The sequence below is a fragment of the Rhinolophus sinicus genome, chromosome 1 (genome assembly GCF_057876585.1).
Source record: "Rhinolophus sinicus isolate RSI-liver-muscle chromosome 1, RSI-T2T, whole genome shotgun sequence".
Taxonomy (NCBI): Eukaryota; Metazoa; Chordata; class Mammalia; order Chiroptera; family Rhinolophidae; genus Rhinolophus; species Rhinolophus sinicus.
Window position 1 is genome coordinate 125,123,956 of NC_142501.1, and position 13,905 is coordinate 125,137,860.

General features: G+C 42.9%; 1 protein-coding gene across 5 annotated transcripts in view; it reads right to left on the reverse strand.

Annotated features, from left to right (window-relative positions):
- PRTFDC1 (phosphoribosyl transferase domain containing 1) overlaps positions 1-11,988 on the reverse strand; it is a 95,824-nt gene extending 83,836 nt beyond the window's left edge. For 2 of the 5 annotated variants that reach the window (XM_074324933.2, XM_088789239.1), the window contains exons 1-4: positions 11,501-11,599; positions 7,935-8,123; positions 6,577-6,783; positions 4,053-4,159 (exon numbers count right to left, since the gene is read on the reverse strand). In XM_074324933.2, the coding sequence (XP_074181034.2) occupies positions 4,053-4,159; positions 6,577-6,657 (188 nt within the window). In that variant the 5' untranslated portion in view covers positions 6,658-6,783; positions 7,935-8,123; positions 11,501-11,599. Of the gene's footprint in view, positions 1-4,052; positions 4,160-6,576; positions 6,784-7,934; positions 8,124-11,500; positions 11,620-11,910 lie in introns of those variants that run through there. The other 3 variants (XM_074324930.2, XM_074324931.2, XM_074324934.2) reach the window with 3 other exon arrangements.
- Positions 11,989-13,905: the final 1,917 nt, after the last annotated feature.

Genomic DNA, 13,905 nt, shown 5'->3' on the forward strand with positions numbered 1-13,905 from the left:
TCAAGTAGAATTAGATTTCAAATAGATAAATTGAATGATCTGAAGACATATGCATATATAAAATATATTACATGTGATCTACATATATAATATATAATTGCATAATGAATTTTATATGATTTGATGTTTCTTTTATTTTTATTTTATTTCTAATTAAAAAATGTTTAATTAAAAAATTTTTTTTAATTACAGGAGGCATACAATATTATATTAATTTCAACACAGTGATTAGACATTTATATAACTTACAAGTTGATCACCCTGATGATTCTAGTACCTCCCCGACACCACACATAGTTATTACAAAGTACAGCATAGGAAATACTGACTATATAGTGAATAATATAGTCAATATTCCCTATGCTGTCCTTTACATACCTGTGACTGTTTTTACAACTGGCATTTTGTACTAATCTGAATCCCTTCACCTTTTTTACCCTATTATATATGTTTTATATAAGTGTGTGTATACATATGCATACACACATATACACATACACATATAAAGTGGCAACCATGGTTTCAGGCGATGTTTCTCAGAATATGATCATCAAAAAATGTACACCAGCATGCCAGATACTCTACAAACAGAGACATCCGTTTCCATCCTGATGGAGTGAGGAGGTCAACACATCCTCTCCATAAACAGCAACTACAAAGCTGGACAAAACTGTCAAAAACAACCATTTCAGCACTCTGGAATCAACCAAAGGCATACAACAAACTGAGAACGATTTATTCATGAAATCACTGAACACTGGGTAGAAACAGGACAAGTCTGTGGCACTCTTGCCCAAAAATGCCCCGTTGTGTCCCTCCCCCATCGACTCTGTTGCTCAACAAGGTAGCTCAACCCGAGTGGGCCACTGCCAGCGGGAACCCACCTGGCTGGGAGCACCGTCAGCTAAAACATGTTGGGAGCATGTGAACAGGAAGGGCCGGTGGCTCCACTTTCCTGTATTCGCAGTCCTGTTTGAGCAACTACTAACTGGTTAGACCAGTCTGGGATTTGACAGGGAATTCTGGGAAGTGAGAGTCAGAGGAGAGGGGTAAACAATAAACTCGTCACAGATCCCAAATTGACCAGAAGTTATGTGTATGCGCAGAAGAGACTAGAGTGGGCTGACACCGCCCACACATCCCTGAATGATGGAGTGTGTAGGCATGTGCAGAAGAGACACATGAAAACCCAGTAGAATGTAAAACCCATGAAAGCCAAGGAAGACTTGAAAAAGGCCAGAAATTTGAATGTGCCTGCAAACCATACATTTATCAGCAGAGAGTAGAAGCCTTACTGGCTCAAGGTGCCTGGGTACAATCTCTAACCAACCTTATGCTGAAGACTAAGCTATTCAGACAGAGGGGTGAACCCTAGTAAGGAGGCTTAAAAATAAAAATGAGAAAAATAAATTGCACATCATCAGAGGCCACACATTGTGGGGGAGACATATTTCACAGAGTGGAAGACAAAAGAAAAACAAAAACAGAGAAAAAGAGCAATGCATACAAAATAGTTGGTCAATAGTAAACCAACTGTATCAATAATCACTTTAAATGTGAATGGTCTAAGTATACCAATTAAAAGGCAGAGACTGTCAGAGTAGATTAAAAAAAATCCTAATATACGTTGTCTAGAAGAAATTCACTTTAAATATAAAGACACAGATAGACTAAAAGTAAAAGGATGTACAAAATATACCATGCTAACATTAATCAAAAGAAAGCTGGAGTTGCTACGTTAATTTCAGACAAAGCAGACTTCAGAGCAAGGAAATTATCAGGAATACAGAGGGGCATTACATAATAATAAAAAGGTCAATTCTCCAAGAAGACATAACAATCTTTAACATGTAAGCACCTAACAACAGGGAGTCAAAACAATGATAGAACTACAAGGAGAAATAGATGAATCCATTACTGCAGTTGAACACTTCAACACCCTTCTCTCAGTAATTGAGATCCAACAGGCAGAAAACCAGTAAGGATATAGCTGAACTGAACAGTACCATAAATCAACTGGACCTAATTGATGCTTATAGAATTCTCCATTCAACATTATTTCTCAATATGAAAATGAAAAGACAAGACACAGACTGGGGGAAAATAGTTGCAAATCACATATCTGATAAAGGACTTGCATCAAGCATACATATATAAAGAACTCTTACAACTCAATAAGATGACAACTCAGTTTAAAAAACTGGCAAAAGAACTTAAATAGACATCTCTCCAAAGAAGACATATAATAGCTAACAAGCACACTAATCATTTGGAAAATACAAAGTAAAACCACAATGAGATAGAATTATACATCTGCTAGAATGGCTATAATCAGGAAGGAGGACAGACAATGCTAAATGTTGGCAAGTAAGTGGAGAAATTGGAAACCTCATACATTGCTGGTGGAAACGTAAAATATACAGCCACGTTGGAAAATAATTGGCAGTTTCTTAAACTTAACATAAAACCTAGAATTCCACTCAAAGGAATCCATCCAAGAGAAATGAAAAGATATGTCCACACAAAGAATTATATGTGAATGTTCATAGAAGCATTATTCATAATAGCCCCAAACTAGAAATCCAAATGTCCATCAACTGTTGAATCAACAATTAAATAATGTATGTTTTAAGTTGGTTTCACTGTTAAAGTCAATCAGGTTTCTTTCTTTGTTCAGGAATTTCTATATATTTAATATGAATTGTCAACAGAAATTAAGCAACTTGGGAGATGCAAAATTTCCCAAATTTATTTGATCACAAAATTGTTTTATCCCTCTGAGGATCAGAATTTTTTTCCATAGAAAGTCATCTTAGGCCGTGAGAAAACCCAAGCTAGACCTTATTTTAATAATATACTATAATTTGAGAGCATATACAATGGAAAATTTTAGAATTTGAGTGAAAGAATGATATTTCCTTTTGCTTACAGACAGAAATTGATGGAAAGATAATGTCTTGGGAATAGTGACCACCTAGTGTTTTTCAAACTTTCTTTTGGAGGAGGGTCTATTTCACAGTTAAATTTTAACTCAAAGATATAACACACACGCACACACACACGTGAAGTAGAAGCAGAAGCACGATGGTTTAAGGAAAGGGTAGAGTAGGGCCCAAATCTCCATTTGCTCCTACTCCCCAGTACTCCCCCCACCATCCCAATTTCTGGGTCTCTGAAGAATCTCTAAGATGCCTGGGAATGCACTGTGAAATACACAAAGCTTGCTTTCCACATAAATGTGAAGGCTAAAGTATTTGACCCTTGTCAAAGGCCCTGGAAAGGTAACAGTCTGGGCATGAGGACTGTTTTGTGCAAGGGGTATGACCTATAAATCCTGACGCTTGTGGTAGCCCGAACTGGAGGGGGCACTCTGAAAACCAAGGGACAAATGGGGGTGACTTAGGGGCTTACAACAGGTGAGAAAATGTTGGCTTTTGGAAAGCCAAGCAGCTAGGAAGCAGCCAGAGGACATCAATGTAGATGGGTCAGAAATAAGTAGAAATCATATTCTAGAAATAGTTCTGTACAGATTTTTTTTAAGCTGCACATATACCTATTCCCAAAACTTTATTACTGGCTGGAAAATATAATCGCACAGACTGGGTGACCTCTGATACATTATTTGCTTTGAAATAAATGCAAGTTGCAGGAAAAGCCAGGGCTTTGGGGTGTGTCCTATGAAAGCAAAGGTCACTTCTTAACTGGTTAACTCAAGCGTCTGTGGAAAATGTGAGACAAAGGTGCTCAGGTGAAAAGCAATGCTTTCCCATCTCCCATTTTCATCAGTTTGTACAGGACATTGTTATCTTGAGGCTGTTACTTGTAATGTCATACTTTATGTATGTATGTCCTTCTTACCATTTCTCCTGGACAAATGTAAACAGTTCCAGTTAAAGCACAGATTCTTTTTATTCCAAATTCTCTGTCCTACAAAAGTTCTGTTCACTGCTATATAAAAGTGACTCAGGAATAGGGTCGTAAAATTTATTGCCCGATTCACACGAGAGCCAGCCCAGCACAGGACTAAGACCGACACAGGAAGTAACACTCACCTGTCCACAATGACGCCATGAGGTATGAGGACATATTCCAAATCTCCATAATAGTGCTGTGGGTATGTGAATAAATTCAAGTCATACCCTGGCCAATCGTCCATAATCTGTGAATCAAATTATTTTGGTTATGATATTTTTCATTGGAAATTTTGAAAACAAATACACAAAAAGAGTATCATTTGAAAAACAGAATAGGTCTGACAATCAATATGGCATTAAATTATATTCTGTCAACTTATGAAAAGCTCAATGGGACCAGGTAATTTGTTTCACATAACCTGATAAAGGACCTAGAGCTGAAGTGAGAGAGTACGTACTCCCTTCCTAAAACTTGACATCATGCAATAAAAATATAAACTCAGTGTCGTATAGCTAACTTGATAGTATTGTTTCTAAGAGTGCATATGTGTAACTATATAACATATCTAAATTATAAAAATTATCATGAATGTAACATGAATATATATAACATGTTTGTAATTATATTAATGTAGACAGTATCATCATACATTACTATATTATTCCGTGTTTCCCTGAAAGACCTAGCTGGACAATCAGCTCTAATGCGTCTTTTGGAGCAAAAATTAATATAAGATCCAGTCTTATATTATTACTATAATAATATAATAATATAAGACCGGGTATAATACAATATAATATAGTACAAGGTATAATGTAATGTAATATAATATAATATAATATAATATAATATAATATAATATAATATATGACCGGGTATAATATAATACCAGGTCTTATATTAATTTTTGCTCCAAAAGACGCATTAGAGCTGATTGTCCAGCTGGGTCTTATTTTCGGGGAAACATAGTATATACCATTACATTTCTAGGCATGTAAATGCCTCATCGGCCTGGGAAAGACAACCTATTAAAAGTACATGTCGGGGCTGGCCCAGTGGCTCAGGTGGTTGGAGCTCCATGCTCCTAACTCCGAAGGCTGCTGGTTCGATTCCCACATGGGCCAGTGGGCTCTCAACCACAAGGCTGCCAGTTCGATTCCTCGAGTCCTGCAAGGGATGGTGGGCTCTGCCCCCTGCAACTAAAGATTGAACATGGCAACTTGAGCTGAGTTGCCACTGAGCTCCCAGATGGCTCAGTTGGTTGGAGCGTGTCCTCTCAACCACAAGGTTGCCGGTTCGACTCCCGCAAGGGATGGTGGGCTGCGTTCCCTGCAACTAGCAATGGCAACTGGACCTGGAGCTGTGCTGCGCCCTCCACAACTATGACTGAAAGGACAACAACTTGACTTGGAAAAAAGTCCTGGAAGTGCACACTGTTCCCCAATAAAGTCCTGTTCCCCTTCCCCAATAAAATCTTTAAAAAAAAAAAAAAAAAAAAAAGTACATGTCTCCCGGGATTAATGAAGACCCAAAATTCTGAGTCACCTAGTCCTTCTAGTAAAAATTGCTACAGGATGTACTATGGTCAGTACTGAAGTCAGTCTTATTGGGAAACTGTTGCTCCAGAAAAGTGGCCTATTCCTGTAGTAGGAAGACTGCTAGCAAGCCTTCCTCTTGCTTAGGATGGGATGTGCAAGTTTTGTGGTTCAAGCAGTAGAGGTAGGAAAGAAAACGAAGCTGAAGGTATTACTGTTACTTTCAGAGCATCAAGGAAGGATGCAACACGAAGGTATTACACATTCTCAAACCGTACTGTGGCTGCACTGCAGGTTCTGGTTCTCGTAATTACTCCTGCACACTTCCATCAGATGCCTCTGTTGAGCTTCCGAGGCCCTTCCTCACGCAGACTATCGTAATTTTCCAGTCCAGTTCCCTTCACCATCCCCTTCCCATCCTCAGATTGCTCTCCAGTCAAGTCATGATCCTTCCCAGCTGTGTTCTGTTCACGTATGTCTTGCACCTACAACCTGTCCCTCTCTTCCCCCTCAACCTCTGTATTCCAAGCTCAGCTCCCTTTGTGGAAGCTCAGGTCAGGCCCCACTTCTTTCTGGAGGCCTGTTTCCGCTCTCTGATCTTCTCTCCCAAATCCCTGGTGCCCCTAACAGCTATCTAGTCTCCCAAAGGCTCCCGTTCAGGTTCCTTGATTAGATTCCTATCCCTTCCAGCCTCTGGCTCCCTCAGTCTGGTTTGGTTTTTGTTGTTTTAGAACCCATCTGAACTTCACGTAATCCTGGGACACTCTCCTGCTTTCCATTCTTCTCCTCACTAGGGATTTAAAACCACTTCTCTTTTTGCTCAGATTTTGGAAGGTCATTCTACCCCACACCTGCTCCCCAAGTTCTGGAATGCCAGCCAAATGAAACCTGTGGTTATTGCTCCCCAAATTTATCCTTTCCTCCCAGGAATGGACAACTCATTTTCCCAGTTCTCAGGTCAAAACCTTGGAGTTGTGGTCGACTCCGTTCTTTCACCCCATTAGCAACTCTTATCATCAATTCCTTGAAAATGGAACCAGGACCTCCTGTCAGCATCTCCACTGCCTCCCCCCATCCGTGCCATCATCATTTCCCCAGGGACTATTGCCACAGCTGCCAAACTCACCTCCTGGCTTCCACCTTGGCATACACACCCCGGCCACACATGGCAGCTGGAGTGCTCCTTTACAAAGGTGCGTTGTATCATAGCAGTCTTCTGCTGCAATTTTTTTCAAGGGCTTCCCATTTCACTTTGAGTACAATCCAGAGTCCTCACATGGCTTCCCTCTCTTCCTCCCTCACTCTGCTTCTGCGACTGTTGTCCTTGCTGGTTCTTGAATGTGCCAAGCATGTTTCTGCCTCAAGAGCTTTGCACCTGCCATTTCTTTCGCCTACAATACTCTGCCCCCAGCTATCCACTAGCTTACCCTTCACTTCCTCCAAGTCTCTGATCACCTATATAAAATAGCACCCGTCTTCTTCACACTCATCCTCGTAGCTCCGTACCCAGCTTTACTTTCCTTCATAGCATGTATTCCTACTGGATGTGGCCCGTGGTGTGTGTGTGTGTGTATTTTGTCTTGTCTCTTCCCACTGAAATATTAGCTCCTCTGGCAGAGACCCTGCCTGTCTTATTATTGAATCCCCGGTACCCAGGACACTGACCTGGAATATGGTAAGTGTTCAAAAATGTTAAAAGGGGGAATAAATGACACATTCTCCATCCACAGATTACCCACAACTATCTGAACTCCAGCCTCCACCCTGGGTTTGTCTCCATTTGATAAAGAGCACTGCTGTTCAAGGCTCTGGAAATTCATGGGTAGACTGATAGCCAACGGTGTATGTCATCTGCATAGTTGAAGAGTATCACATCTGCCCTGCCTCTACCAGCAAATTGGCTGGGTGTAAATTGTTGAATTTGCACAGAGCAACTCTGGTTTCCACTCCTGAGGCCTGCTGTAACCATCAATAATACCACAGCGGCTGAACCACCAGCTACCCATGGGCAGCTTCCAGAAGACCCACTGGCAGGCCAAGGTAAAGACCAGACAAGAACCCTGACCAGTACTTTCTGGCTCCCCTTCCAGACCACACACTCTACCCTCTCAACTTCTGGGAGCACTTCCAGGTGGTGGCATCATTAACTGATGGTCTTCTGTGCCCATTCCTCCCACTATGCAAATGATTTACTGCCCTCTGCTCTGGCGACATCTCAGAGACTACTCTCCACTCCATGTCCTAGAGCTCGGCTCTGATACAAGCTGTGGTGTTAGGGAAATTACTTAGCCTCTCTGAAACTCAGTTTCCCCCTCCTTTAAATAAGATACAATAAAACCTACATACAGGGTAGTTATGAGGACTAAGACTAGAACAGATAATGTACTTGAAGTTCTAGTACATTTCCTAGTGTATAATAAATGCTTAATAAATGACGCCCCCAAAAAAGGAAAAAAATGATAAGAAAGTGACAAATAAACCAACCTATAGATAAAACCTGTAGTGGTAATCCGCAGCTCAGAGGCAGAAGGAGTAATGGTTACGAGCACGGACTTAGAAGTCCAACACACCTAGAGGTGAGGTAGCTAACTGTGAGAACTTGGGCGCTTGAACGTCTCTGAGTCTCAGTGTATTCATCTGTAAAGGCGAGTCAAGGACTGCCTCATATGGTTACTGTGAGAATTAAATAAGAAAAATAATGGATATAAAGTTCTTTTATCCATACTTAGTCTATAGTACTTATGCAAGAAATGTTAACCATTTATATATGCTGAAACATCAATAGTTTACTTACAAATTATATATTTTACTTAATTTAAAGAAGTGCTTCCAACCTCCTTGCCAAAGTCTTATTACTCTAGGTAAAGCTGTAAATTTAAAAGTAGAAGACATACATTTCTCTAAAACTATTATATAATCCAAACTGGCCTTATTTCCAAAGAGTCCAAAATAGTAAGTTTTCCTGGTTGAGATAAAACACAATTAGAGATAAAAGAACTACTGGTTTACTTTGTTATTCTTAATGGTGCATGCAAATTGCATTGTAAATAAGTCCTAAACGTTAGGAATGGAGATTGCTATGAACTGTAGATAATTATGTTATTAATCTGCTTTTAAAAAAATCAAAACAAGAAGTCTTTAAATAGTTTCAGTATCATAGATAACATGCTCTAATTTTATTCAGAACAATGCTCTCTCTGTTCAAAGACACAAAAACACGGCCAAGCTGGGGAAGTGACAAACACATTAACTGAGCCATTTCACACAACATCAAATCCCAGAACTCATTCCAATTCTTTTGTCTCATTTGAAGATACACTGAAAATCTTTTTTCTAAGTCGTTAAAAATACTTTGCTGCTCAGAATATTTCTTGCATTATTTTTCAAGTGGTTTTCCCCAGAGACAAAAATAGTTTGGAAACATATAAAAAGTGAATCTCTGCTCTTCTCTGCTGCGGCGTCCCATATTCTGGGCCCCTACTCTCTCTTGCAGGCTGTGACCAGGGCTGCTGCCAATTTCAGGCTCACATCTACCCCTCCACCATCAGAAAGATATGGAGTCCTACCCCTCAGCTCTGTTTCCAAGAATCCCACACATGAATCACATCAGCACCTTGACCCTGAACTCACTTGGAGTTTGCCTCGCCTGCCTATATCCAACTGGACGTTAATCTAATTATCCTGTGTTCTACTGGAGAAAAGGACAGACATGCAGGAACTATCTCCCTTCTGCATTATTTCCAGCCTTGGTGGGCCCTCTCACTACCTTCCTGCATCTTTCAGAAAACTGCCTTGTTTTTGAAGGCTTTTTTGGACACAGATTGGGCTGTTTACACTGTTCCATCATTTGCTTTTTAGACTTTAACAATCTACCTATCCTATTAGTCATACAGTTACCTCACTCCTTTTTAAGAGTACCTATTATTAAATAAGAGTGCTATATTTTAACCATTCTACTGATGGGATGGCTTTGTTTTACAGATGGCTTTGTAATTGTTCAATCCACTGGCCACTTTTCCATCTTGGTCCTGCTCCTTCTGTAGTATCTAATACTCTTGATAATCTCTTAGTGTCCTCCCCACTCCCGGCGCCACAAAACACTGTTCCCTGGGCACCCACCACCCTTCCTGCTCTCTACTACTTTGCTACTCATTCTTGGTCTCTTTATCTGGCTTCTCCTGGAAACTCTGCCTCTTACATTTGGGACTTTCCAGGTTTCTACCCTTAACAGTACTTTTTCATTTTTTTCCATTTTCACTGGGCATCCCTATCCACTCCCAAGTATCAGATATTTTTCTATTTGCTAATGATTTCCAAATCTATCCAATCACTCTCCTGAATTCCAAATATGAATTTTAAATTGCCTATGTTGCATCCTGACCTGTGGGCCCTATGTGCACTACAGACTCAATCTGTCCAGAATTGAACTTATTTCCCTTTTTGCATTTTCATCCCTCCCACCCAACCCCAGGCCTGACCAGCCTCTCCGTGGCAATTGGAGTGTTTTTTAAACCATAAATTTGGTGTAATGATTTCTTCTCCGGATGTAATGATTTCTTTACACTTGGTATGTGCCGTCTTGGAGTACTCAGCTTCCGGGGGGGGCGGGGGGGGGCTACCCCTGCTTACCCTTCAGATCTTGGCTCAAATGTCACTGAAAAGAGGACATCCTGACCACCTGAGCAAAAGTAGTGCTCCCCAGCCCTTCTCCAACCACTCTGTTCTCCTCTTTCTTTCTTATTGCATATATCACTATCTGAAATTCTCTTATTTGCTTTCACACTGCCTGCCTATGACCTTTCTGTAGAACGTAAGCTCCATGAAGACAGGGCTTTGTCTTGTTCCCTGCTGTATACCTAGAACCTAGAACATGGCCTGGAACCCAGCACCATCAAATGTGTCGAATGAATGAACTCATCCTTTAAGAAGGAACTGCCCTGCTGTTAAATTAAGAGCTGAGCAACACATTTCAATCCAAATAATTCTGTTGGAGTATGAGGTGTTTCCTTCCGCAGCCCATTTACTCATTCAGTCCATTCATAATCATAGATTATCCGTGAATTACAGGCTAATCTCTGAAAAAAGAATCTTAATGTAGTAAATTAGCCCCACCTGCCACCCTCACCACTGTTCTACATTAAACCTGACACAGGAATAATCACCACCTTCCAGAAACCATTCTCCATGGGAGCCATGAGCAGAAGTTGCTGGCCACAGGGCAAGACCAGATTTGAATCCAGGGCACTGAGAGATGGGTACCCGCTGGGCTGGCTGACTCCTCAAGGGATTGCCAAGGGTACAGAGGCTCTGTTCTGGAAACTCATTATCCTACATCCTACCGTCGGGACCCACAACTTGATATTTTACACACGTCCTCTCCAATTCGCTCAACGGGCCTCCGGTGCTGTGGCCCTTTTGCAGACAGGGAAACTGGGGAAACTTTCGCTGGAGAGGCACTGGCTTGTCTAAAGCTTGGGCACAGACCCCTACAGACAGGGTCCCAGCGCAGGTTTTAAAGCTCAAACTCCATCCACTTGAGCTACTTTAGCTGCCTTGAAGAATCCTTAGTATCTTTTTGGATAACAAATGTGAGGCCCGGGCTAGAGGACTCAGGAGCAAGCACAAAGAGAAGGAGGCCCCCAAGAGTAGCCCGCGGGGGTCTTCACAGACCCACGCTGCTCCCAGGGGTGACTCCTGGCGGCTGGCAGGAGTGGGACCCAGCACCACACAGGCTTAACGCTGGAGTAGCGGATTCCTGGCTGGGGGGCGGGAGTTGAGGCGGAAGGGGGACACTGAGAACACCGGGTGAAGGGACGTTAAGTATTTGGTCAGATTGCGCGGGGGGGGGGGGGGGGGGAGCGGAAAGGGGAGGACTGGGTTTGAGGACGAAAGCGATCCTCGCCGAGAGGGAAGAACAAAGCAGTGGCCGGCCCGCGCTCACCCGAATGCACTTCAGGCATTGAATGTAAGGAGGGTGACAAGAAGGAAGGGGTAGGGAGAGCGCCGGGAGCGCACGACTCAGCCCGAAATAATCGGGAGTTTGCATTTACCACTACGCCTCGCCCGCAGTCTGGCGCCTCTTCACTGCTCCCGGCCATGTTTCTCCTGGGGAAAGCGGGAAGGGAAGAAGGCCGCGGGAAGGATCTGGGAGGGGACGGGGGGGTTGGGGTTGGGGTGGGGCCGCCCCGCCCCCAGCCCGCGGGCTGGAAAGCTCGCCGCGGACCGGTGTCTGGCTGGGCTCCAGCGCCTCCACCACGGCGCCCCCTCCCCGATCTCCTTCCTGAGCTGGTCCACCGAGTGAGGACACCGGGAGCAATTGCGGAGCAGCGCTTGCTCCACCTGAGCTCAGGCCCCGGGCGCGTCCCTCGCCGCCGCCGCCCGTCTGCGAGCTGGGGACCTCTCCTGGTCCGCGCCCCCCTGGGACTCGGGAGAAAGTGGTTGCCCGCGGCTCGATTTTTACCGGAAGAGAAAGTGTTCGCTTGTCCCCTGCCACCCTGAGTATGTCTTCCCAGCTTTCAGACTAACAATGTCGTGGAGTCCTTCCTGCTAATTTGTATGCACTCTTGATCCCAAGTAAACCTTTGAAGAGGTCTGCATTCTAGGACGTTCTCGAGTAGGGCAGTGCATGAAACGCTCCCGGATGTGGTTTTTAAATCCTCGAGCTGCCAAACCAGGAGTTTGCAAGAGCCACGCTATTGCTTTTACCTTGGAATGTACTGCGATTATAGGATATCTGGGCTTTGAATTAGGGCATCTTCTTAACCGTATTCAGCGGGGGGGGGGGGGGGGGGGTAGGAGAGGCTGAGATTTTTTACAAGTTATCTGCTTTACTTTTTGTAAGAATAGATGGTTGGATTTCATTGTTTCAGGTTGCAGTTTAAAGCAATTATTCTCTTCAGATTAGAAATCATTTTATGAATCTTTTGTTAATTCCAGCACGAATCCCAGCCTTCCCCAAGTGAATGTCCCGGGTCTTTGTTTCTCCAAGGCCCTGCTTTCCCTTTATGTATGTATTCATTCCCCTGGTCTCTGCTGTCCTGCCACATCCTTTGCGGCCCTGCTCTGGGTTTCAGCGCTTCAGCTGAACACAGCTCTCTGACTCGGGCCTCTCCACCTCTCCAAAAGACAGTTTTGTTAATCTTCGGGCTCCGGCACAAGACAGAGAGAGGAATGCTGATTTTGCCTGGTTTGAGGGGCATACTGTTATCAATCAGTTAATGTCGCTCTAGGTTGGAAAAATAGTCCTTCAGACGTGGTCCCTGGCTGTGCTCAGCACTGCTTGGTCTTAGTGTCTTCTAAATGCCAGCGCAGTGGAAGGAAGATAGCTCCGTGGATCACTCAGATTACGCATCACACTGGTCACCTGGCTCCTGTAAACTGGGTGATATTGTTTCCTAGCGCACAGGTAAACATTTTCTCTCGGTATTGTCAGAGGTCCTTTTTTGGGGCTGTTTTACAGTCTGCCTCTCACCTCATTTCCCAAAGGTGAAGGATCATCTCCTATGTTTCATTGTGAAACACCAAGCCCAGGAACCATCTTAACACTACAACTTCCAGGAACTGAAAAATGCTATCTCACCCCGGGAATGATCAAACATTAGGGTTCATAGGAATCTCTTGGGGGAGCCGACCACCACCCTACCCTGTAGGCTTTGGTGGAGAAGCTGTGTAGTGGGACTCAAGGCTAAGACACAGGTGAGTGTGATGCAGGTGGTTGATGAACCATGCCTTCACTTTACCATCTTACTGCTGCAAAATCAGATTTATCCATAAGAGACTGATGTGGGTGTTTGGGCCAGAGTAGGGGAATGGTACTTCAAAATAAGTTACAGATATAGCTGCCATACACAAGTCAAATAGCAGCAACTGTGTGCCACGCCCAAGCACTGTGGAAGATGTCAGGGAAATGGTAGATAAATCTTCTTTCCTCAGGAAAGCCATTAATTTTTTTTTAATTAAAGTTTATTGGGGTGACAATTGTTAGTAAAGTTACATAGATTTCAGATGTACAATTCTGTATTGCATCATCTATAAATCCCATTGTGTGTTCACCACCCAGAGACAGTTGTCTTTCCATCACCATATATTTGATCCCCCTTACCCTCATCTCCCACCCCTCACCCCCATTACCCTCTGGTAACCACTAAACTATTGTCTGTGTCTATGAGTTTTTGTTTCTCATTTGTTTGTCTTGTTCTTTTGTTGTTTTTGGTTTATATACCACATATCAGTGAAATCATATGGTTCCCTACTTTTTCTGTCTGACTTATTTCGCTTAGCATTATAATCTCAAGATCCATCCATGTTGTCACAAATGTTCCTATTTCATCTTTTCTTACTGCCACATAGTATTCCATTGTGTATATATACCACAACTTCTTTATCCATTCATCTATCGAAGGACATTTTGATTGTTTCCATGTCTTGGCCACCGTAAATAAAGCTGCAATGAACA